Raw genomic sequence first — 26,853 nt, 5'->3', positions numbered from 1 at the left:
TTAGCGCAGTGTCTGGCATAAGCACTGCAAGCATAGTTGCTGGGATTTTCATTATCATTGTCAGAGCTCTAATATCTAGTAGACATCCTGTATCGTATGTCTGAGTAGGAAGGGACTTCAGAAATCCACTAGTTCAATTGCATACCCAAGGCGATTAACTCACTTTACCGCAATCCTTATCAAATGATACCTACCATGTTTTCATATTTCCAAGGACAAAGGAATTCACCATCTCAAAAGCAGCTTATTGCATTGCTGAATCACCCTCATCATTAGAAAGCTCTTCCCTCAACTGAGCCCAAAATCTTTCTCTCGTTCTTCCCTTAAACACTGTAAAATAAAGCTATTATCATTTCTGTATGACCACTCTTCCGCTATATGAAGGCTTCTCATAACCCTTTCCAGCTCTTCTTTCAGCTCTGGGGAAAAGGTTGATACTTTCTGTTGCACACCAGTTTCTCCCAGCCTTTAACTACCACGGCCTGAGGTGTCCTACCGAAATCAAGTGGAATCTGAAAGGTCGAGGTGGAAGAAACACATTAACTCTCTTTGAGATGACAAGAGGTCTAATCATCTCTTTTCTACCTCCCTTCCCACGCCCCTGCCCCACCACTACCCTGTGAACAGTACCAGTTAAAAACACGCCCACACACACATATGGAGAGGAGTTTCAATTTATTGGTTGCTCTTTGGGAAAGGTTATATAGAACATTATTGGGGTGAAATTAAATTCTAGCTACAGATTCCTCAAACTGCTTTAAACCAAATGAAATTTAATGAGATTAGCAAATCCCCTCTCATCCTTATACACAGCAAAGTACCTTACAATTAGAGTCTATATAATCCTCTGTTGTTTTTAAATGATTAAAGCAGACATAATACATAATGCAGTTGATATTAAATATCTTGAGAATGACAAATCAATAGAACTACTTTCACTCTTAAGCATTAACTGGTCATTTATAAATGTTCTGTACATACATTTTTCATTTTAGATTTTCTCCTTAAAAGGACTCGTGAACTATTCACTATTCTCTGCTATTTGTTTGTATACACATGTCATTAAGTCTTCCAAAATAATATTTAAAATCTTTCTTAATATTGCCTCAGAAATGTTAACCTTTAAGGAACATTCAATTAAAAAAATAAAAGCTCAGGTCTTGACTATGTAACACATGTTCAGCTATGTTAAGATTTTATTGTCTCCCTCCATAGAAAGCCTCCAACAACAGACGATGTGCCAGCCTCTTCTGCACTCAACTCAGAGGAAGTCAAACAAAGGAGAAAAAAAAAAAAAAACGCTTGAAATCACAGTGACCAAAGGATTTGAATTAATAATTACATTAAATAACCATAACTTTTTGTTTAACTATTCACATTCCACACAGTGGAAATTATCCTTTTCCCCAGATTTTTCGCTTACATTTTTAACTTTGAAGAACTACAATCACAAAAAACAACTTATAGACTTGCAGGATGTGTGTTTTTCTCTTTTAAGGCCAAGCACAAAATGTACATGATAAAATTCATATTTGGTGTTTGGCATTATTTTAATAGGAAAGATCGAGATCACAAATATCTGGCCATAAAAAAAATCTACTATAGTAATGAAGAAAACATATCATTACATCATCGGCGACTCCAATACAATATGTAACAGATATGGCACTTTCAATAAATGTTGGAAGACACTCCGTACTTGTGCTCGTCTTATTATAGGCACAGTAAGAAAAGCACACGTTCCCCTCTTTGGCTAGTGCCGTGCTCTTAAGCCAGTTATGCTGCTGATTATCCCAGTGAAGTTAATTTTGAGGAAATTCTCTTTACTTAAGCCAAATCTGACTTACATGCAAGACTGTGGTACAAGCTACTAAAAGAAGATTACCGCTGCCAACTTAAGTCATCTCTTTTTAACAAAACTGCATGCCTGTGGCAGAGTTAAAACAGCAAGAGAAATTCAGTGTCTGCTATTCCGAATGTCATTTTTCCTCTCTAGTGTGGTTTTACATTTTCAGCTCCTTCCCCTTCCTTTTCCTCTCCCCCACCCTCAAAACTCTGGCTTAGCATTTGCGTGCTTAAGTAAATCCATTCTGTGCTCTATTGTTGGAGGATGTGGATGATAGAAAGATTTAGGGCAGGGGCATACAGTGTATACGAAATGCACAGACTATGTGTTCGCACAAATTCGCCTGGTGTAGAAGTATCAGTAGTGAGTTTCAAAGTTTTAAAATTAGACCCAAAATTTTGGGTGTTCAAGATAACTTCTGCCTCAAAGTATGGTTCCTGTTTAGTTGTAAGTTGAGAGAGCACTAGACCAAAATAAAAATAAAATAAAAGCAGCCTCTTCTGTGGCAATGGTTCTTTCAACGTTGGAGTCATGATGGGCAACTGAAATGCAAGTCTACGGTGTTTGTCGCCCATGTTACATATGACTTGGCTAGGGAGGCTGATAGGAAGCATAAAGAGTGTTTGGCAGGGGCAAGGAGAGGGGTGTAACACATAAAACTTCAGGCTTGAAGAGAATAGGTTAGCCAAATCTAAAATGCATTATGGTTTACCCACCTTGCACGTTGGTTATTAGATAAATCCTAAATAGGCATTGGGAGTAGCCCAAGTTTAAAGAGAGGAGAGCATCTTACCAGTAGGTTCTGAATTGTTACCATGTTACATGATTCCCACCAGCAGGAGACAGGCAGCTAAATGCACTAAATGCTCTGATTTCCTAACTGGAGTTTCCCAGTAGACCCTCAGAGGGCAAAGGAGGAAGGGGAAGCCATATCCCTTACAGCTCCTCCCAGATATCAAACCACTCCTCAGCCAGAGGCAATCTCCTTTATTTCCTTACTCTCCTCTGCTCTCCAGCTCAAACTCCTATCAAAGGCTAAAATGAAAAGACCCAAAATATGCTTCTAGCTAAAATGGAGCAGGCCCTAAACTCTCTCCTTTAGACTGGTGTTCACTGTCAGGTACGCTCAGCAGACACAGAATCTTTATAACACGGGGTTGTGGCTCTCAGAAACATTACACAGAAATAATGATCTGGGAATGAGGTGACTACAACCAGCAAAAGGAAAGATATTAGGTCCTTCTGCCTATAGGTTTTGTTTTTTCCTATCCCTGGGTAGAGGGTTTCTGAATTATATCTACTGTCCACCCGAGGGACAAAGCAGGAGGGGCTGTTCTGGTTTAGCTCACTTACTTGGTTCTGAAAATAGGAGTGGTCCATATGCATTTTGAAGGTTGGCATTGGGTTAGGACTAGTTTCAGCAGATCATAGTGACAGCCAAAGTTAATGATTTTTGGCAATCTCCTTTCTCCTCTGTTCACTTGAGTTCTGTTAAATACCAGGAAAACACTTGCTAAAGCTTGGGTCTCTGTGTTGGGGTTGGCCTTTCAAGACTCTGCACATCTCCCTACTGAAATTTTGCTGAGCCCAACTGGTCCTCATCCCCAGTCCCTCCCTTCTCTCACTTCTCTATCCTTTCTGCCCTTGTCCACACCAGCCTCCCCAGAGTCTGGTGGCTCTTCCCCAAATGGGAAACATTTACATCTATGGTCAACTGAGTTAATTCAGAACCCTTGGCAGATAGGAGACGAGGCTAAAATAGTCATCGAGCTCCTAAGAAGGATGGACCGTGGAAGGGAGGAGGAAGGGAGGAAGCAAGCACAGGCTGAAATACCTTTTCCAAGTCTAATGCAGCACTAAAACAGGTCTCTTGCCCTCAGAGTAGCCTCTTCCATTAACATTCATTCTGCAGGGAGATTCTGGTCCCCAGTAGGGCACACGGAAGACAAAGGAAGAACCAGAACACAGCCCTGCCCCTTTGAACGTGCCATCCCCTGTGGAAGCAGATACATTTACATAACAGGAAGTGCCCTGCAGCAGACACTGAGTTTCCTCTGGTGTCTGCAAACACCCACGGCACCCATGCACAATCATGCACACAAACTACGCACTAGCAGGCTTCTGTCAGGAGGCTGCTGATGGTTCTCCTTGCCTCTAGGTTTAAGCCAATAAGAATCAGGTCGTTTGGGATCTGGCTCTGCGCCTGCCCGGGGCTGCATCCCTAGGCCAGGCTGGGTGTGCCCGGCTTAATCCAAATCGATGGATATGCAGCGACACTGCTTCACGCGAGTGACCCTCCTCTTCTTGGTGGGTGGCTGTAGTTCTGGGCAGTTGAGGGTGACCATCATGGTGGTGAATTTCTTGGGCTTGCAGAAGGAGCAGGACTGAAAGGAGCCTTCCTCCTTCCGGATGTGCCTGGGGATGTAGAAGGAGTTGCATTGGCCGTAGCAGAAGCGGTTGATGATGGTGCGGCTATTGCAGCCCTCCTCGTGGATGGTCTGCTTAAGGGGCTGGGTTTTGCACCAGTCTCGCTTCAGGTATTTGCGTTCGGTCACATGCAGGGCCTCCTGGCTGGACTCCAGCACCTCCTCCCCCGGCATGGCAGTGCCCGGCCCTTGGCCCCGCCCCCGGTTCCTGGAGCCAGGCTGCTGGGGAGACTGAGTCTGCTCGGAGTCATTGTGCTGGGCCTTGTCTGGTGGGGGGATGGCACCTTGGGACCCCTTCTTTTTCCCTTCAGCAGCGGGCAACAGGGTCCCCAGGAGGAGAAGCAGGGCTCCCACAGCGTAGGCGGTGCGGCTCATGCTAAAGGAGGGAAGCACAGAGAGGGGAGACACAAAAGATGGAAAATTAATCAAAACATTAATAATAGCAACTAACACTTTATCAGGCACTTGTTAAATACTTTATGTAAAATCTTTCATTTACTTCTCACAATATCTCTATAAGTTAGGTACTGTTATTCCCATTATCCTCTGGGCCATCAAGCCATGAAGTAGCTTGTCCAGAGTCGCACAGTGAATAAGCCAAGATGTGAACTCAGCCAGGGCCTACCTCTTCATCACATGGACTCCCACAGGAATTTCTTCCTGCTTCTGACACCAACTACATTTGACTTTGTATTATGGTCACCTAACTATATTCATTCTTGTACATGACAATATTGAGTAGGTTCCCTCTGTATGAAGGCCAGATTACCTTTGCTCTTCTTTGGGGAAGCTTATTTTCTATGTGGTTTTGTAGCAAGATGAATCAGCCTCACTGCCCAGAGGACTCATCCGCCAGCAAACGCTCCCAGTCTTTTCTCCCCAACTAGCCTGAGCACTTCTTGAGCTGTGCCTCATTCAGTTGGCTGGATGCTTACAAGATGCTGACTGCCTATCAGGCCTTGGGAGGAGACCGGGGGGGGGGGGGGGGGGGGGGGGACCAGAAAGCATGTGACAGAGAGAGAACACTTCCCAGGAAGAGCGCTGGATGAGAAGTCAAGACTGAGTTTCCAGTTGAAGTCCTGGGGTAACAACTTGCTATCTGACAGAAAGAAGCATTACTTTACTTCTCAACAAATAACTTCATTTGAGCAAAGAGACAAATACCCCGCCTCCCCAGATGGGTTGTTCAGATCAAATTTCATGTAGAAGTGAAAGCAGTTGAGAACTACCCAAATGTATGGCAGTACTGCAGACAGGACGAATTACTTTACCAGAAAGATCACATTACACCGAAGACTCCTGGACCCTTCACTTATTCTCATTTTTAAATTGGGCACAGATATTTGTTATACCATGATAGACATTTTTCTACTTTTTTTGTGTGTGTACGAGGCAGATTGGTGCTGAGCTAACATCTGTGCCAGTCTTCCTCTACTTTATGTGGGATGCTGCCACAGGGTGGCTTGACAAGTGGTGCTAGGTCTGCTCCCAGGATGCAAACCTACAACCCCGGGTACCGAAGTGGAGTACACGAACTTAACCACTATGCCAACAGGCCAGCCCCCATTTTTCTACTTTTAAATGATAAAATATGTCATTCACATAAATGTGTGCATGTGACAAAACTTAGAAGGTAGAAAACGGGCACAAGAGAACAGGTATGTGCAAATATTTACATTAGTAAGTGCCATAGATATGTTGAACAAATTAACAACAGAGAGTTATTGTGGATGGGTCTAGAGTTAGATGTGGGTCAGAAAGGGCAATGGCCCATGAACAATGACAAAAAAAATATTTAAATAAGGGGAAGAGGCAGAGGGAAAACTGACCAAAAAAAGCAAAACAGAAAAGCAAGGATGGAGAAACCAAAAAATGAATGGAGTGAGGAATGTAAATCAGAGAAAGGAGGACTATTCTAGAGGCAGGGTGTTCAGGGAAGGCAGGGCAGACAGAGAAGGGGGAAAAGGAGGAGGAGGAGAACCATATTTTTATTTCTGTATTTTTAAATTTTATTCCCTTTTTTTTTTTATTGTGATAACATGGGTTTACAACATTATAAAAATTTCAGGTGTACATCATTATATTTCAATTTCTGTGTAGATTATATCATGTTCACCACCCAAAGACTAATTACAATCCATCACCATATGTGTGTGTATATATATATATATATATATATATATATATATATATATACACCACATCTTCTTTATCCATTCATCCCTTCCTGGGCACTTAAGTTGCTTCCAAGTCTTAGGTATTGTGAATAATGGTGCAATGAACATAGGGGTGCACGTATCTTTATACATTCATATTTTCCTGTTCTTTGGATAAATACCCAGCAGTGGAATAGCTGGATCATATGGTATTTCTATTCTTAATTTTTTGAGGAATTCTCCATACTGTTTTCCATGGTGGTTGCACCAGTTTGCACTCCCACTAGCAGTGTATGAGAGTTCCCTTTTCTCCACATCTAGGAAAAAGCATCGTTTTAAAAAGGAGAGTGCAAGAGAGAAGCATCAGCCTATAAAGATTCTCCTGGGACGGGGTTTCTCACACCTGAATGTGCAGACAATCACCTGGGGCTATTGTTCAAATGCGGACTTTGATTTAGCAGGTCTGCCTTTCTAACAAGCTTTGAGTAGCAAGACCTGTAGCGCTTGCAGCCACGGGGCACAGTGGGAGTTACTAAAATGTGGAAGGATTTTCTTTTCAATGAGTACAGTTTCAAATTCATAGCCTCCCTCCTCAGGCCATCACACCAAATCTGACCTGAATCCTGAGGCCTCCCCTGTCTCCCGCACCCGCCACGGATCTGAACCTGAGGATACAGCTGTGAAGCACCCATTGATTCCCCTGCTTTCTTCTGTACACCAGTGTTACCCATGATTACCACTAAGCGCAATTTAATAGTGACCTTATCATGGCCCCCCAAGGAACTGTCCAAGCTGGTATCAGTAACTAGAGCAATTACCTTTCAAAGACAAGGGCAGTGCGGAATCTACATTCTCTAAAGGACAGTCTGTGTAAGTCAAAACCAGGCAACCCTAAGGATAATGTCAAATTAAGATCATTAAATATTAAATTTAAAATATCCTTAAATGGCACCATCTTTCCAACACTAACCTAATACTCTTGGACAAGTTCAAGTTTGGAGCTGACAATGTGACATTCAGCCCCTGCTCTGTCTGTAGACTCCCTGGCTTTTGTCAGTTTATGTTACAACATCCCTGTTCTTTAAACAGAGCCTTTTTTGCCTCAACAACAAAAAAATCAATTTCCTTGTTTTGTCTTAAAAAAAAAAATCACTCATGAGAAAAGTCCAGTTACAAAGCAGTGCTGATTTCTCCAGAGACCAGGATAACCTGAGCCACGATAGGTCAGTCTCCAGGGCAAAAATATTGTGAATTTGAGAAGCTTCACAAATTTTTGCTATTTATTCAACTTGGGGCCAGTATCTAAACTAACATTCAGTCTCTCTGCCCATTTCAAAGAGGAGCACATAAGACAGCCCTGGGCCCACACCCACGTTCTTCCCCATCCCTCCTAAAAATGGCTCCAGGACAACTCAGCCTCGCAGAGCAAGGCCCTCAGAGCCCAATATCACAGAGGCCAATCTGAGACTGACTGGGGATGTATGTTGACTGTATATGACACAGGTTCACATCGTGAGGCCATCCCGTCCCACAACCATCTGTCCCCAAAATGCAATTTTCTGTCTCCAGACCCACCTTCTATATATTCAACTTTTCCTTTCTGGCATTTTCACATCTGTCATTAAATCAATACCCAGGCTGAGAGTCATGAGGGCTTATTTATAACCTTATCCTCAGGGCCCATTTGTCAAATGAATGATTGTTAGAGACCACATTGGTTTACAGTGTCTGTTCCTTGCATTCTAAAATGCCTCCACACGTGTCAAGGAGCAGCAGAGCCAACATCAATCCTTTTGATTTCTGACCCTCAGTGTAGCAAACTCCTTCTAACCTAGGGAGCTTCTTAAGACTTGTCTTCCTTTTTCTAGGAAACCTCCAAATATCCACTACTTTCTACCTGCTCCCATGCAGAATGCTGTGGGGTTTATTTTCTAACTGAAGCCATTGTATTCATTATGGCAGAAACCAACAATAAAGCAGTACATTCAAAATTAGTCAACTGTGGTTTTCAGTTTTAATTTGGACAGACTTCCTGTTCCCATGGGAACGTGTGTACCCCATAAGCCAAAGGGGTAGAGAGTGGCAAGCTGTTTTCTTGGTTTTTTTTCAAGTAAATTTTTCTCAAAATAAGATTTACTAGGTGTAGAAAATACTATGAAACAGTTTTTCATTTTTAAAAACCCTATGCTTTAAAGACCTTCAGCACTTATTGCAGGGCTTTCGAGTTCTTAAACCTTACAATTAATTAGTTATTTGGAAAGAAGTAAAAAGCAGCTTCAGGACTCTCCATCAATAGAGACCTGAGCTTCCTAGAGAAGAGCAGTCTCTGAAGGACTCTGCTTATTCCACGTGAGTAAGAGTAAGGGGCACGAGAACTATAATTAATATTAGAAGCAGGGCTCTGTCAAGTCATGTGGTCAATCGAAATAACCTCTCCCCCACACCAAACTCGTCTTGATTACTCAGTGAAGGAAACAGGACTGTTTGGCTCTGGAAATCCCAATTGTATTGCCACCAAATAATTCACACTTTGTAAATATCATAGGCATGGAGGAAATTAAGATGTAAATTCATGGAGGACGATTCTTTTCCACATCAACAGCTAGAAGAGTGCCCCATTATCAAAACCAATCTACATGCTTAATCCAGATTTAGGTTCCTATGAATTACCACCCATGTCCAACCAGCAGCTGCAAACATTGCATTCACGAAATGACCCACTCACATCATTAAATTAAAGCTGAAGCCCATGGTCCCAGAGTGCATGACAACATCCAAAGACCCCCCGTTATTCTCCTTTGCAGACAATATTCTTCTTTTCAAACCCTGCCTCAACTTCCCCTTACTGTATTTCTGCTTCTGCAAGTAATGTGATCCTATTTTCACAGTGAGCTTTCTCTGCTACTGTTCTCCACCAGCAAGACCCACACCACCCCCACCTTTCTTTTCCTCTCCCATTGCCCTCCCCTCCAATCCACTTGTCCCAGAGGACAGATACTCTCAGAGCTGGTCTTCTCTACCTGATGCTCTCCTTCAGGTTTCCCTGAGCTATCAAGAGCAAACATCTGCATGGAAGAGAAGGCTTATTAGCCACCTCTGTCCTATGCGTCATGGTGGTTTACTCCAATCTTCACAAGCTCTAACAACACAATCATCTGATTGTGAGGAATCAGAAATAAAAACACTATGTGTGAATTGTTTCCAATGTTCTCGATGTCTTTGGGAAAGTTTAGGCCAGCTCCTTCCAGCACTCTTCTTGCCCTGTTTCTCATTTTAGCTAACCAACCTGCTTATAATCAGTTAAATGGAGTATTGAGTGGGAATTACACTGAAGGGACAATGGTCAGCAAGCCAGATGTCTGTGCCTGAACGTCTGATCAGTTCCTCCTGATGAATTAAGTTCTGGAAAGACATTCAACAGGTACAACGTCAAATGATTCTCCCAGCATAAAAAAATAAAGGAAGTGCCAGCCAGGGCTCTAAGTGCAGGCCAGGTTTATAATCTATTCCTTTTCCTCAGGACTAAATCTTCAAGAAGAGCAAAGGTTATTTTTAATTTGCTCTTTAATTTTTAAAAAGATAGTCAACTTTCAGAAATTAAGTAGAGAATTTCTTAAGAATATAAAGGGTTAATTTTTTTTCCAGACAAGGTGCACCACGAAGCTAAGATAAAGGCTTACCCTCTATGTGTTGCAAGTACACTAACTACCACCTCCCTATTCTGAAGACCATTCAGGCTAAATCAGGTGGGGCCCAACAAGGCGTAGGCAGGGAGCAGACGAGCTGGTAGTTAAGTACCCCAGGAGCTCTATGCTCATCAGAAGATTTTTTTGGTGAAGTTAAAGATTGTATCCATTTCTCGTGGTCAACAAGAAACAAGTTAGAAAGCAATAAATATTAAGTGTTCACTGAGCAGCACTACTGAGAGACAGCCAAGTTAGAGGTTCTGTACTGTAGTGAAACGTGTGTTCGTCCCTGTGTGAGTGGGATTTGGGCTTTAATTTCAGAACCACCTTGTCATATATCCTGGCGCCATATAATGTCATGGCCTCTCCCAATACCACTACTCATAATAAGAGTTACCTATGTTTTTGAACCTCACCATGCCGGGAATTATGCTAAATTCCAACCGAATTTTATAATGTATTTTTCACAACAAAATATGAGGTAGATGATATTGTCTTCCTTTTACCTGTCAGGGAATCCAGACTCAGAAAAGTTAGGAATCTCTCCAAGGTCACACAGCTCCTAAGTGGGAGAGCCAGGGTTTGAGCTCAGTTCTGCCTGGCCCCCAAACACACGTCCTTAACCACTATTCTATGGACACTCAGCACAGCGTTTACCAAGTGACACATGGACTTGTTTCTAATGCGATCAAGTTTGAGGAATATTGTAACTCAAGTAACTATCTATTTTGTATGTTCAGGTGTTGAAGAAAAAAAACTTCTCTTGTCCCAGGAATTACTGTTGCACTTTGCATTTCTAAGAGCATATGTTAAAACTAAAGAAAATTCCTTGCAGATGTAAGTCATAAGCTGGTAACACTTGCCTGATCTGTGCCTTTCAGCTGGATGCTCCAGTCATCCCACCACTTCCCCCCACCCCACCCCCACGTAAAAGGTTTAGGTTTTCCTGGCTGTCCTTTATTCTCTGTTCTAGGACACGCTCCACAGCTTTGCTGTTGACAAGCCTTTCTTGGGAGAGGGGTCTGTGGCATAAAATTTCTTGTCATTATTTCGCTTTTAGTACTTAAACATTAAGACTGAGGGCTTTGGTTTAGAAGACAAGGCAGGCAGCTCTCATTCAGAGATACGGGGATAGAATACCTTTCTATTCTTCCCCGTATAACCACTCATATAAAGACTGTTAGCCAACTTGGATTTCCTACGGATTGTGGGTTACCAAAACATTTCACTCAAACTGAACTTTTAAGAAAATAGGAAACCTGTGAAATTACAAAGTTTACAAAGACTTTAATTCCTACAATGCCCTCGGGTTAAACACACACACACACACACACACACACACACACACACACAGAGTAACTACAGTTCCAAAGAATTCTTAAATAATTGGTTAATACTAACACCTGGAGAGTGCAATTTATCCAGTGATAGTAATCAAATCACCTATGTTGTAGACTTGGGTATGCCAGGGAGGAGATGAGAATCTGTAGTTTTCTTAAGATCTTTCCCTCGTTGCGTTGAAAAGTCTATCCCTTTAAGTCCCCCATGCACCCCTGCCCCCGCCCAAATAAAAGAAGGAAAGAACCAAAGGAAGGGGGGCTGGAAAGCCCTGGGGTGAAAGAAGACCCCTCACCCTGGGATCGGGGTTATCTTAACCTCTTCTCCACTATTTATTTAACTTGTGCGTACAGCCAGAAGGAAGCCGCTACTCTGGGGTCCCTGCGACAGCTTAAATCCCTTGTGACCCACTTAACACAATAGATTGTTTTAATCAACTCGTGTCCTGGCACCACCTCGAAGGGGAACATAAACAGACGCGCACACCGCTCGAATCTGCTGTTTCCAGCAGGAGATCCAATTACCTACCGATGGTCGCCTCTCTGCCCTTGTACTATTTAAGAAGAGATTTTTAACCCCTAACTTTGAGGCTATATTTCTGTCTAAAAGAGCCGGGATTCGGAGTCGCAGGGGAGGAGGAGGCGGCAGCCAGGTTCGTCCTGGGAGCCCATTCAGGCCCCTCTGGGCGCGGAGGAAGGGCTTCACTGACTACTACTTGGTCACCTCCTGTCTGCCCCCGACCTCGCCCGGGGACCATCACCAGAGCCGAGAGCGAACAAATGCCAGGCTGGGGCGCCCCCAAGGCGAAGCTATGATCCAAAGACGATGCTAAGCCAGAGTGGTGGCGCATCTGTTCCTCCCAAACCTGAAGTCTACAAATAACTCCGACTGGCGAGGTGACAGCCCCCACGTCCCAACACCCCCGGCCTTGATCCGCGAGCTGCAGAGGGGTCAGTGGGTGTGAGAAGGCAGCGGGCGAGGACCAGAGAGGACCTGGGCGTCCAAGCCGGGGACCAGCCTCCCGCCGCCAGTCCCGCGTGGTCCGTCGCTAGCGAGGCAAGGCGGGGCCCTCTAGGACACAAATTAAGAGGCACCCACGGAAGTGGGACCCGGCAGGTTGTCTCTGCCCGGCGCCAGGACGTCCGCGATTCAGCCGAGGCGCGCCTGGGGTGGAGAGATGCCTAGAAGAGGGAACCGAGCGCCCACGAGTGCACAGCCAGCACGTGGGTGTGTGCGGTGTTCGCGGCGTGAGCACAGCGGGATCACTGGACTCGGCGTCCGGGACAGGGCGCCCCACTTCAGCCGTCCGATTACACGACGCTAGCGTTTCTGCCGCAGCCGAACCGAACCCAGCGGCTCCGCTCTTGCCCGAGTCTCCATCTCACCTTGAGGATGGGCGAATGGACCCATCGCCGATTCTCCGCATCTTCCAGCCCGCCGCAGGATCACTCACGGCACTTGGACGGGAGCCCTCAGACGTCCCCAGCCCCAGGGCCCCGCCTCAAATACATGGGGGCCTCTCAGTGCAACTTGCCCCGCCATCTGCAGCGGAACCGCAGGTCCCCGCTGCTCCCTACTGTGCCGGCTCACCATAGCTCTGCTCCCGCGCGCCTGCCGCTGGACTCCGCGCCCTTGCGGTGCGTGCGCGTCTGGCAGGCGCGGCTGCCACGCGCACCAGGAGCGCGTTAGCCGGGCTCTGGGAGATGGAAACGCGATGCGGGGCCATCGCTCTGGCTCTTAACAGCCGCTTTCCCGGGCTTTCCCGGCAGATCGCGCAAGGTGAGGTCACGACAGCCACGACCTCGGCAGGAAGGACCCCGCTAAGGTTCTTCAAGCTTCATCCCAGGGAACCGCGGGGCCTGGGCCGGCGCCCACCGAGAGCTGCCGCGCGTCTGCACCGAGCGGGGAGAGGGAGTCGTTTGCAGACCCCTGCGCCTCCCCCTAATCCCCAACACACACATGCCCTGACCCGCGCCTGGGCGCTCACCTGTCAGTCCGGCGGGTCTTCTAGGCTTGCGCTCTCGACGCGTGGCGCGGTTGTGCGGCCGCGGCCCGAGCCGCCGGGGCTGGGCGCGGGGTCAGCCGGACAGAGCGTGACGCTCTCGCTGCACACTGGGTCGCCCGGTCCGCGGAGGGCGCACCGAGTGCGGGGCATCGCGCCGTCTCCCGTTTAAATGCCGGCAGCCGAGCGCGGCGCCCGGGCAGCGCCTCTCCATTGGCCAGGCGCCGCCGCCGCCGCTGGACCTGCTATCCGCCCCCTTTCCCGGTAGTGCCCCCGCCCCCCGCACCCCTCCTGCCTCCCCGCGGGGTCCCCTCTCCGCCTGCCTCGCCTCTTTGTCTGCTCCCCCCGCCCAGGCCGGCTGGGAGAGGTCACCCCAGGGAACCGCGCCTGGAATGCACAGCAAATCACATTTTCCGCTCCCGTTGGAGGGGGAAGCGCGGGAGGAAATCCCCCCCGGCTCCCGGCCCCTCATTCCTCCTCCGCCTCGGGCCTGGGCTTTTCCTCTCGCCAGCTCCGCTTCGCCTGCGTCGGCCCCGCGACGCGCCCGGTGGGGGAGACTGCACTGGGACGAGCAACATCTCCGTGGGATCGCGACAGATCGGGCGGTTCTTTCCCGCTGGAAGGAGCGGGACCGCAGGACGCTCTGGTTGAGCGGTCGCCGCGGCTCCGGCGCGGCTCCGCCCGCGGCCCCCAACTTCGAGGGCTCTGACCCCGGCGCCCCCGTTAACCCCGGCGGGCTCGCCGGCCGCCAGCAGGAGCCTGTCGCCAACATGACACCCTCCTCTCCTCGCCCGCCACGGGTTCTTTCAGCTCGGACGCTGGCGGCTTCGGCTGTGAGTGTACAGAAGGGAGTAACGGGGGAGAACAAACCGCAAAGGACCCTCAAAAGTCAAGATTTCCATTCCTGAGACAGCTTAAAAAAGAGAGAGAACAATCGCTAGCCGAGAAGAGGCTTTCTGTAGTACGTTAAAGATGAATAAATCAGGAAAATAAAACATGAGAAGAGAAATAACCCCCCAGAAATTTAAGACAAAAACCCGCGTACGTGAAAAACCGATGTCACATTCTGTATTCATTAGTAAGAACCCTATGAATAGTGGCGAACACACCAAGCGCATAAATATTTTTTCAAAGAGGAGAGAACACTTTCGTTTGTTCTCTTAGCTTGAAAATTGGTTCCTCAAAGAGGCCTTCAGCTTCGTGTGTCAAAGTTACAGCCTGTGCAAAAATCAAGCCCGCTGCAAGATCTGCAGACCGGCTGCGTCAGCCGCGGCGGATGACGACTTCGAAAAAAAGCTGTTAGAGAAGGGAATTTGAAGGTGTCTGTACTTACCACAGCAAAATAAACAAAACAATGAAACCCATCAAAAGATACTTATGAAACATTCGTGATTTAAGTACTTGGCTAAGAAAACAAAACAAAACCCCAAAAGAGCATGGTCTTTAGGCAGGCACTAGGGAGACGGGGCAGGGAACACTGAACGTCTGTGAGGTTCTGTTAGGAACTTGCAATCGATTTTTCAAAAGAAATGAAACAAGAAAGAAGTCTGCATTAAGTCAATATCTAGAGAATCCTCATTGCCTGAATGTTGTGTTTGTGCAAACCGCAGTTTCTACCCACGAACTCAGGGCTGCACTTTAAGTGTTTTCAGCAATTTTTTGTTAAATCATCCAGTGAGCCATAGCTTGCAGTTGGCTGCAGGATGGAAAATTCAACGGGGCTTAAAGACTTATCCTGGTCGAATGGGCTGCAGGAGAGAGAGGTGGTCAGAAATACACAAAACACTTAGGCGGTTAACAGTTCAGCCAAAACTCACCGTAAAGCCTAGGAGCCAGCTGTTCTCTGGGCGTGTAAACCATTCCCCAAAAGACAAGAGAGCATGTTTTACAGATTCATTAATTCCTTCTGATCTAAAATCAAGGCTTTCCTCACTTTTTTCAAGACTCATATAAACTGCTCCAAATAAAAATACAAAGAGATGGAGATTTCCTCCTGAAGTGGAAGTAATTGTTTCGAGCACTGACGCTGTGGTTTTGTATACCTCAATCTGTCTCTATCTAGTAACTGTTGTTGATAACTACACTCTGCAACAGAAATTCTCCCATCCCACCACCCCACAGCTCTCTATCCCATTTCACTGCATCATTTCTCTTCATTGTTACTTAACTCCCCTGCCACTAGAAAGTAAGTTTCGTGAGGGTAGGGACTTTGTCTATCTTGGTCACCTTGATTACAAGAAGCAGATAGAATACAAAGTGTCTAACACCGAATTGGGATTCAATAAATAGAAGTGGATTAAGAATGCTCAGCACATGCCACCTAACTAGGATTCTTAACTGAGCCGAATGCTGAGGACATAACCATCATGGATATAACAAACATGGGCCCTCACCTCCACAGGGTTTATACTCTAGTATGTTTGTAAATATTTATACAGCTATCCAAGCTTTTTGCCTCATATTTGTGTTTTCACGGTTCTCAACCAGTCATTGCAAACCATTATCCCATCAGGATGAAGGCATAAGAGTAAAAACTCTTCAGACCTCTTTAACCATAATTACATAACTGAAACCTGCTCTTAGTAAGAGGGGGAAGAAGTAGAATGACTCCATGTAGTCAAAGTTAACTTTTTAAATCTGAGATGCCTAAACAATGGTCACTAAATGATAAATTTCACTCACAGAAACTACTTTCAACTTACTTTGAGGCTGTTGTGAGAAGTGTGGATCCTACTCAGCTACTGATTGGTAAAAACAAAGTCCATTTCTCTTGTTTTGCACACCTATCCATAGAATGCGTTTGTCTCCATCTCATTCCCAAGATGCTAAGAGGGGGCTACTCTCCAGATTTGAGGAAGAACTGAAGGTCTTTATAGGGAAGTTTTTGCTTAGATCTACAGAAGCTGTTTATACTGTTCATCTAATTGCAGACTATCTATGCCATCTTGCATTGGATTAAAAACGAATAAAGCCCTATTTGGAACTGACCTTGTATGCCCTTCCTAAAGGAAAAAAAATTGATAATGAAATTAACAATGGTTAAAGAAAAAGATATTTGCAACTGTCAAATAATACTTAAATGATTCATATCCAGAATAAATTTCTCTTATAAATTAGTAGGAAAAAAACTCCACAAATAACCCAATAGGAGTTAGCAAAGCGCACGACTGGGCACTTCACAAAAGAAGAAACCTGAACAGCCAATAAACTTGAAAACATGCTAGATTACACTGGTAAATTGGGGAGATGCAAACTGAAATAAGAAGATACCCTGGTTTAGTTGGCAGATTCGCAAAGATTTAAATCTGTCAATAGCCAGCATTGAAAAGAGTATGGAGCAGCAGGTACTTAAATGCATTGCCAGTGAGAGTGTAAATTAGTACAACTATTTCAGAGAGAAATATGTCAATGTGTGAGAAAATTAAACATGCACCTAGTATCCCACCCAGCCATTCCTCTTCTAGGTAAACACCTTAGAAGAACCTGAGCACATGTACGAGGTCTAGAAACTTCTGCGAGCGCTTCTATTGCAATATTTTTTATAACGATCTTAGTGTCCATCAACAGAAGTAGCAGGAGGCATAAGAAATTATTTTATCCATATAACAAAATGCTCTACAGCTACTAAAAGGAATAGACTAGATTTTTATATTTCAATGTAGGGCTCAGAAACATAGTGATGCTTAAATAAAAACAATTTGTAACATAGTACAAGCAGTATGACACCATTATGTATATTTTATAATAAACAAATAAAACAATAATATAAATTGTTTATGAAAACATATGTGTTTATGTAAATGTATACACAGTGGATTGGAAACCAGACCTTTGATGGTGCCCACCAGAATGGAATCGGGGAGAGGGGTGAATTGGGGAAGAAAGATAAAAGAGATTTTACCTCCATAGTGCTTTTAAAAATTTTATTAAAAATCTTGAAACAGATATGATAAAATGTTGACAGTTTTAATTTCTGGTTGACAGGTACATGGAAATTTGTTAGGTTATTCTCTTTACATTTTGGAAATTTTTTTAATTTCTCAAGATTAAAAAAAAATTTGATCTTTCTGTCATGATTTCAAGAGAGTGATTTTGACGTCATTTGGGCACTGGGGATTTTTCCTTCCTGTATGTCCTCTGTAACCAGCTTGAGTCAAGGTAGGCATGTTTTCAGAACATATACAAGCCCTCATTGGTATTTATATGTCTGTTGATCTGTCTCCTCTAGGAGAGGGTCAACTCTCGGGTATCCACTTTGCTTTTGATGCATAAGTGGTAAAATATTTATCGGTTTCGTATATATGAAAAATGCATGTGCATATGAAAATTCTAACTAATGCTGCCAAATACAAGCATATGAAAGGATGAATCATGCAGACCATTGTAATGCAATTCAGACCTAATTCCATACATGTATTTATTGTGTATACTACATGTGCAGTGCAGTGTACAAAAACGAAAGCATAGAAGTATGAACATGGTCCTTCATAGTCAATATGTAGGCACAGTGGAAACAGGACTGGGCTTGGAGTCAGAAAAATCAGAATAAATTCCTGACTCCTCCTCATAGGAGCTGAGTGCTTCTGGGCCAGATATTTAAACACTCTGAGCCTAAATTCAATCATCTATGTTATAGGAATGTAATAATACCCACTTCTTGGTGGATGACGGAATTAAGTAAAATGAGCTCTGTGAAAGTGCCAGAAACATAACAGACACCTAATAAACGGTGGTGTCTGCATGGATCTTAGAGTTCAATTGGGGCTAAAACAAAAATAACGAAAGTAAAAGAGCACAGGTCTTGTCTTATATATCTATATTCACAGTGCTTAAGGCAGTGGATGCCACATAGTAGGTGGTTGATAAAGCTACTCAGTGAGTACTTGCATAGCAGAAAGGAAGGAGAGAGGGAGGGAGGAAGAAAAGCAGTGATACCATTCCAATAAATGGCACAGTAACTTCTATTTTTGGTAAAACTAGTAAATGGTATAAATACCCCACAGAGGGGCATGGACAGAATGGCAAACCCTTCTGGCTCTCTTTTGCCTACATTATAAGAATCATTTTAACCAAAAGTTAGAGTTCTCAAGATGTTTTCATTGCAGTGACAGAACTTGAGAAAAAGAGACCAGAAAATGCCTGAAATGTGTAGCAAGAGAGGCTGCTGGCAGAGACACGGGGGTGAAACAAGACAGAAATGTATTTCTCAGTAAAAGTTCACATCCCCAGCACCTAAAGATAACGGAACCGCCTCGAAATGGGGCTCCTGCATTGTCTGCAGACTGCGTGACTCGTTAAGTCTGAAAAAGTTCCTAGTTGTTGTGAGCTGTTTGACGTGACCTCACTCTTGGAAAAAATTGCATGGGACTTTAATCCGTTATTGATTTTCTGCTTTCCCTTAGAGCTTGAACTGCTGTAGTTTTTCATTTTCTAAATCTTTTTTAGTACAGTTTCCAAGAAAAGCTCATTCTGCTGTGATTTTAATATGCCAGCGGCCTGGAGAAGATCTGCCGAGGATGGTTATTAAACTGAAGGTCTCTTGGTTTTCCCCCATTGTCTTTGGCTGTCCCCTGATCTTTCTTCTTTTACTTGTGGCTTCTTTAACTCATTTCCAGCCTTTGCTCCCTCAAGCTTTCTGCTATTTGCTAGGAGCCATGTTTTAAGATTTACCTGTTCACTTTTTGTTCTTTTTTAAGGCATGGAAACATACATGTGATTTCCTCCTCCTGTAACTGTCCTAATAATTCATTTGTATTGGTTACATCTTTTAAAAGATTTTAGAACATTATAAAAAATACTATAAACTCATCATAGAAAACTTGGAAAATAGAGAAAATAAATATTTCCCATAATCCCACAATAACCACTGTTTACACATATATAAACAACACACACACGTATGATATATATGTATATGGATACGGATTTCTTTTCAGTGATATAAAGTGTGTGTGTGTGTATATATAAAAGAATATATTGTGTATATATGTATGTATATATATATAAGTATATGTTGGCTTTTATTAGCTACTTAATATGTACCAAACACTAGGCATTATATACATTGTCTAACTTAATCTTCACAATAATTCTATGAAGTTGCTACTATTATTTGTTCTTTATAAAGATGAGCAAACTGATGTCCAAAATGGTGGTGTAACTGTGTCAAAGGTACACAGCTGTATGAAGCAGAGGAGGAATTCACTGCTGTCGGATCTTCATGACCCCTCCACGTCCCTTCTATACTGTACACTGCGTAGTGAAAGTCTACACTGTACACTGTGTTAGAATGGTATTTAAACACCATGATTACTCCACCAAAAAGCACCCTAAATGCCAAATGGTTTAAATAATTCAAGAACTGGTATTTTCAAGACATTTGGTTGTGTAAAATGTGAACATATATATGAGAAATATGCATTTGGATACTACATGAATTCACTTATAAAGAATTCTGAACACATGGCCACTGAAAGCTCAGCTATGCCCTGTCTTCTTGAGATTTTGGACGAAAGCTGCCTTACTGTCTTACTAATTGTTATTAGTGACAGTATCAGTTGACTTTTTAAATGAGGGACTCAAAAGTAAGTTCAGTGTTTTAGAGTCTGCTCAGGGCAGCGAAGCAAGGAGCTGAAGGTGTAAAAGTAAATTTAAGAGCTGCTTTTCCTTTGAAAGATCAACATGAACTGTAGGCCAATTTATACTTAGCTCACAAAGGGTCCAAATTTAAATCTCTTTTAAATCTCGGTTCCTTCTTTACTCCTCCTCTCCCCAGCTTAAAAGGTTGGATCATCTGGAATATGATTTCTCATTCCTTTTTAAAAGAAAGACAAAAAAATGTAAACTGTGGGCTCCTCGCTGCTTATGTCAGTGTAATACATGTGTGCTTTATATAAACCAGCCATTTGTCTATTAATGCTTGTAAAGAGCTTCGTAGACATAAGGCATTTGGGACCCACTCTCTAGAGAAATGTGGTGTCTTTGGAGAGGCTCAGAGAAAGAAGAAACCAACAGTAAGTGAAATTCCTTTGTCCTCACATCCAGAATATGAAAGGAAGACTTGAAGATGAGCATCACGCTGCATTTTCCCCCATGTTGAAGGCTGGGGCGGTATGATGGAAACATTTCCAAGGAAACTAGACAGCCTTGCCTGTAATGTTTGGTTCTACACTCTGTGATGCTTGTCTGTGTGACAAGAAAGAGAATAGAGAGGATATACTTTGGACTGGACAACATGACAGTGTGTCCCCAGATACTGGCTTCCAGATGATGTCCCGTGGGTCTCCCAGGTGCAGCAGGGGTTTCCTGGTGACTGGTCACCCCATCAGCTTGAGTGGTGACGGGATCTCAGGATCTCCCAGAGGCATATGTCCGCCTGCCCACATGCCCACCGTGCATGGCTGAGGACAGGACAGCCTCTGAAAGACTGTAAAGTGTGGTTCTTGGCCACAAGGACACAGAGCCAAAGAAGAAAAACTTTCTGAAAATAAATCAGGATTCCTGCAGCAGTTACTGTACTAGCTAGAACAATCCATGAATGTCCGTGGACAGATTAGTTGTATATGTTTCCTAGACAAATCTCTGTGGCCCCCTCTCAGCACTAGCAACCTCCAAAAGCTTGCCTAACGAAAACCTCAGGATACTAGCCTGAGCCCCTTGTTGTGTTTCCAATCTTCCCTGAAGGAAAGAAAGGGAGAGAAGGGGGAAGGGAAGGGAAGGAATCAGTCCTTTTAAATAAGAGAGACAAATTACTTCAGAAAACAGCTTCCTTAATTGGTACCTAAGCTTTAGCTCTGTAGTTCTAAGTGTCTTTTCAAAGCAGTTATTACTATCTGAGCTCTGTGCTGTCAATCTAGGGAAAAGAATCCCGCCACTAGGAAGATGACTTTCAAAGTGAGGGTTGCTTTTGATACAAATATTTGATACAAATAGAAAGTTGCACAAGTTCAGCAGAGGATGTGAAAGGAGGAGGCTGAGCCTCAAGTGTCTGCTACTACCCCTGGTGGTCAGTGCTTACCTAATGGCCTCAGTCTAACGTTCTGCAAATCCAACACTTGAGGCAAACGGGACCATGTTCTCCTTCCAAAACACATCCCCCAGATTCCCACCTCCATGCCTTTGCTTCTGCTGTTCCCTTTATGTGAATTTTCCCATCCTCATCTCTTCCTGTTGAATTCTTCTTCTTACTTCAAGGCTCCTTCTCAGACTCTTTAGCATTTTCTATGATTCTTGTCATATTTTTGCTCTATTTTAGTTACCTATATACTTGACATCTTCTTCACTGGAATGTAGACTCCTTAAGTGCTGGCACCATGTCTTCCCTCATCTTTGAGTTCCCTGTGGGTCTAGCGCTGTGTCCTGAATAAAGAAGATGTGCACTCAGTAAATGCTGGTTGAACTGGAAGCAAGCTTAACATAAAGGAAGCCGAGTTGAATCGTAACAAAACTGCTCCAGATCTCTTCATTATTTCCACTTCAGTCTTCTGCTTTATCCCATCACCTACGGGAACTGTGTCACTAGTACTAAGTGACAGTATTCATCCAAATTTGGTTGGTGGTGGTGGCAGTACTGAGCTCAAGTCCATCCCATGTCTTCACTGTTACCACCCAGTTCCGGTCAAGGTCAGTTCTCATCCCAAGGGCTGCTGGGCCATCCTTTACTGCTCTCCTCACTTCCACCGATGCTGACCTACTGCTACTGGAGTAAACTTCTTAAATCAATCACATATCAGATCATGTCCTTCCCTTGCCTAAAACCCTTTCTTCCCAGCTCTTTCCAAACTTTTAAATTATTCGGTTTGTTAATTTGCTTCGTTTCCGTCTGTCTCCTCCACATTGCCTATAAGCTCTGTGGGGTGAGAACCATCTCTGTCTGGCTCACTGTCTTCTTGGCCTCTAGCATGGTGTTTGGAATCTCACAGATGCTCACAAAGATTTCTGGAAAGAATAGATAAAAAGTGCAGAGTTGTTATCATTCTCCTTCATGTCGTAAGCCTCGTTCTACCTCCCATTTTCCTTGCCCTGCTTCTGGTTTCTGCCCTTTGACTGGAACTCACTGGAGAAAGGAGCATGGTGTGCTTCTGGATCTGAGCCCTCCAGTGGAACTCAGTCCTTAGTTTTGTTGTGGAATCAGAAAGCATATCCCTGTGCTCTGCGTGTGCCCCACCCATTGAGGAACAGCCAGCAGTGATGGCACAGATTCCCTCTGGGAGCTTTAGCCGCATCCCTGGCAACTTCCCAATCATGAGACAACATCCCAAAGACCCCAGAGAAGCAAGTAAATTTGATAGTTTGCCAGATAGGATAGCATTCACTCTGCTAAAAATATCACGGGAAAGTTTCATGAGAAATTAATAATGCACTCTTCCCTCTTGTGTTTCCGGGAGACCTCAATGATTTGCTGTAGGCAGATGTTTTAGTTTTCCTAGCCTGGTGAAATAGGGCACAAAAGAAGAAAGCGATATTGAAGAAGAGAAGGAACATTTGCATATGTGACCAGGAATGAGGCACACTTTGCCACTGATTTAATTTTTTACTCTTTTGTGAAACAGGGTCAAGCAACAGGCCAAGTACATTGTAAGAGCATCCATAGTTCCAAATGCCTCTTCATTTGCTATTTATAGATGAAGGCCTAAGTATCTCATCCTAATTCATCTCGAGGAAGCAGGGTGTGGCAACAGCATTTTATCATGGTTGTTGTGGCTTCTGAAAGCAGAATTCCAAACCACAGGAGTATCTATCTGATAGGCATCTAGGAGAAAGTATGCTATTTAGGAAGGTCCGGGATCTTAGAAATAAATTTAGGTGACACCAAAGCATGTTTTGCAGATCTGGTAGAATTTTTTCAGACTAAAATTTTTTGTGACCAAATACCTCTTGTGAGGCCAGCTGTAGTTTTGCAGGCTGCTCACACAGCAGTGGAGTTCCTCCATTGTACCCTTTTCTCTCCCGGCCTTTTGTTTTCACCCACTCTCATGCTATCTCCGGTTGCAATTGTGGGCATTGTTTCCTCAAACTGGCCATGTATCAGAGTCACTGAAGGAACTTAAAAAAAATTTGATTCTTAGAGCTTGCTGTAGACTCCTGAATCAGAATTTCCTGGGCTGAGGCTCAAGAATCTGTATTTTTACAAAGCTCTTCAGATGATTCTGACGAGTAGCCAGGTTTGGGAATCACTGGTGTAGTGGAAAGAATTTTATTTGCACCTAGGCTCAGCTACCTAAGCAACTTTAGACAAGTCAACTCTTGGACTATCTGGAAAACAGAGGAAATGACACGTACGTAACAGAGTTGTTGCAGAATTAAATGAAATTACATATGTGATCCATCCCTATGTGTATTTAATAGGCTGAGTTGGTTAGTACTCTGCTGGTGACCTAGAAGCTTCCCAGAGTCTTTTCCTGAAATAGTGTTTAGCTTCCCCTTGTTTACCTCCTTATGAAACTTGCTTTCTCCCTTTGTCAGTCACCAAGCGTAAGGCCATATGTAGATGAATCATAAGACCATTATGCCATGTGTTCTAAAAGCCTTCCAAGTTCATTGCTGCAAGAAACGCTCAACATTTAATGTGTATTGTTTCTTGATATCTCTTTGCCAGTACAGTTTCCATTTCTGGGAAATTGCATAGACATGTCTGGATCCAACTCTTTCATCTTTGCATTTCCAACTGCTCTGTTTTCCTTCTTTCTTCCCATCAAATTATCATATTTTGACAGTTTTAAGACCAGCTCTTCCTTGATCTTTTCCTTCCTATAATATATTGAATTGAAATGAGCCCATTCTCCTTGGTGTGCCTTCCTTCCAAACACAAAATACTATGAAGTTCAGAGTCTCTGTCTGTGAGCAGGCTGACATTACACAAAGTTTGTGGTTTCAGCCACCGTAAACAAGAGTGTTTTAAATGAACTCTGCCTCTTTTCTCCCAAGATCACAGAAAGGTTGGGACAAAGGGAAATGAATTTTTAGTAAGAAAAGTTACTTATTAAAAATAGCGGTGATTAAAGTATGTAAATTGATTCAGTAGGAGGAATTCGTAAAATGCTTTAACTTAAAAGGAAATACTCTCATCGGCATCCACAATGAATCAGAAGGAAAACACTCTGGCCTCTTGAAAAAGCTATTTACTCTGTTCAGTGTTGATAATATGTGCCCAAAAAAGCCCTTTCTCTTATGATGTGAGGGAATAAGGCAAACTGCGTGTGAGAGCATCTGATCACATTATTCGGGAATGCTACAGTTTTGCTTGTGGACCCAGTCGGTCTGAGCGTATTAACAAATGCAGTATTAGCTGCTGACATTGTTTTGTATCTAACACATCCATTTGTAAAAATAGAATAAATACTATGGTCACATTTTCAATCCTCCTCTTTATTTAAAAAAAAATACTGCAATGTGGTTTGAGTTGTGAATCTATTGAAGACATCTTTGATGAATCAATTGTCAAGGTATATGTAAAAAGTGACTTGGAAAATTTCTCCTGGGTTGTGGATGGGGGTGGTTGGGGCATCTCTCCATCCTTTTTCTGGCTCTTCATTGGCCCTTTCACTCTCTAAGTTTATCCACTGTTAAAATAAAAATAACTCCCTGTCTCCTATGCCAACCTCTCTCAGAAATTTCTGGTGTATGATTGACTAACTGCAAAGTAATTTGACCTTATTGGATAACTGATGTCATTTAAATATGATGCATTATTCCTCATCAGACACTCTAGAATAGCATCATCCAGTCAAAAGCTTCCAAAAGTTGTGGAGGATAACTAAGCTAACAGCTGATCCAAAAATCAACAACAACAAAGTCAAAGGATAGCAAAAAATGAAAAAGTAAAACCCCTATCTTCATCTTTTTCATTCATGCCATCGTACATCTAGGGGAAAAAATGGTTCCCATGTCAATACTAATAATAAAGCTTGGGTTTGATTTACATCTTTGCTGAAATTAGTCATTCTTTTTTAGAATGCACTTCCTTATTTTATCAAATAAGAAGGTTGTGAAAAAAAGCTGTCTCTAAAATTCCACAGTCTACCCTTTGGTCACACTTTCTCCTTTGGAGCTATTATAAAATAGTGAGTTGATGGACTAAACTGAGATCAGAACAACTGGTCTCGACTTTGACCTTTGAGCATTCAACTTAACCCACGCTTCAGCTCCTTCTGTGAGGAAAATACAGATTTCCTGATTCTATACTTTTGACAAAGTGGAGGAGGAAAATATGATGTGGACCACTTTCACTTATAAGAATAATAGCTTATGAATGCTGGCTTAAATTTGTGTATCAATTAATAATGATAGTTAACATTTAAGATCTTATCATGTGTTAATACTGTGATAAGTACTTTAAATATTGGATACGGTCAACTGGCACATAGTATCTACTCCCGTCCCCTTCTATGTGCCTTCTTGTGGAGTAGAGGCGGGAAAGCTCAAAATTATTTCAGATGACTCCCAGGCAGCTAGGGCTCTGGAAGCAAAATAGAACACTAAATAGGTGAACTCCCACAAGATTTTGTATGTGGAAGAGAAGAGAGAAAAACTATTTTTCTGCTGCTATTTCTGCTATTAGAAACCATAGCCCCAGGCAAACTCAGCATTCCCCTGTCAAGACTACAACTTTGGGGGTGTCATGCATCAGTGGTATCAGTGTGGTGGTGGTAGTGACATCAGCCACCACTTCCTGACCTCTGTACCCCAGCTATGCTGGTGACCTTGAACTAGTTAAGCCCAGCTATGGATCCCTGCCCCCTGCTTCTCCACATCTTCAAATAATTTTTGTAAGCACCCCATTCCTTATATTCAATCACTTTCATCTGAAAATATCCAGAGTAAAGAATTTGTTTCTTACACTGAAATCTGATTAATTCTGAATTCGGCATTCAACTCAAGGATTAAGACAGGTGCTGTATTGCAGGGAATTTATCCTCACATCAGTTTGATGAGGTAGGTATTACCTTTCCCGGTCGTCAGGTGAAAGAACTAAGATTCAACAAGATGAAATAACTTGTTCAAAGTCGCACAACTCATAAAGTAGCAGAACCCAAGGTCAGATGCACATCTAATTACAAAGTTCCGTACCTGACCGCTCTGTTAAACTGTGATGGTACAGGACCAAGTACATAATAATCATGTACAAAAAGCTAAAGATTTATTTACTTATTTTGCTCTAAACTACATGAGCGAAGGGTCTATATCTTGTACATTTTTGTTTAGGACTCCCAAATCACAGAACATAGCTCAGTATTTGGCACCTGGAACAAGTCTTTGATAAGTTACTGCTGAAAGAATAAATGAATGAATGAATAAATAAATGGTATTATGATGAGTCCTATCAAGGAAAGTGACACCAAAAGATGAAAAATTTGTGATGCCCTGCGTGAGGATAAATCACTATAGTTGCCAAATTGGT

The 26,853-nt window shown here is 43.3% G+C and overlaps 1 protein-coding gene across 3 annotated transcripts; it reads right to left on the bottom strand.

The window, feature by feature from the left end:
- Positions 1 to 658: 658 nt before the first annotated feature.
- GREM1 (gremlin 1, DAN family BMP antagonist) lies at positions 659 to 14,655 on the bottom strand. Of its 3 annotated transcripts, none has more exons than XM_070626175.1 (2): positions 14,500 to 14,655; positions 659 to 4,648 (listed from the first exon to the last, which is right to left on the bottom strand). In XM_070626175.1, exon 2 carries the CDS (start codon positions 4,645 to 4,647, stop codon positions 4,093 to 4,095), a length of 555 nt encoding a protein of 184 aa, XP_070482276.1. In that variant the 5' UTR covers position 4,648; positions 14,500 to 14,655; the 3' UTR covers positions 659 to 4,092. The 3 variants fall into 3 exon arrangements, with proteins under 3 accessions (XP_070482276.1, XP_008519465.1, XP_070482261.1); XM_008521243.2 differs by lacking the exon at positions 14,500 to 14,655 and adding an exon at positions 13,440 to 13,746; XM_070626160.1 differs by lacking the exon at positions 14,500 to 14,655 and adding an exon at positions 12,838 to 13,262.
- Positions 14,656 to 26,853: the final 12,198 nt, after the last annotated feature.

The sequence above is a fragment of the Equus przewalskii genome, chromosome 1 (assembly GCF_037783145.1).
Source record: "Equus przewalskii isolate Varuska chromosome 1, EquPr2, whole genome shotgun sequence".
Lineage (NCBI taxonomy): Eukaryota > Metazoa > Chordata > Mammalia > Perissodactyla > Equidae > Equus > Equus przewalskii.
Note: the sequence above shows the minus strand (reverse complement) of the source record. Positions and strands in the feature narration are given on the sequence as shown.

Bases quoted from the DNA above. Each gene is read 5' to 3' on its own strand.
- GREM1 (XM_070626160.1), bottom strand. From the start codon at position 12,878: ATGCGGAGAATCGGCGATGGGTCCATTCGCCCATCCTCAAG. The intron at 4,649-12,837 runs GTGAGATGGAGA...TCCCTCCTTTAG, and splicing joins TCCATTCGCCCATCCTCAAG to CATGAGCCGCACCGCCTACG.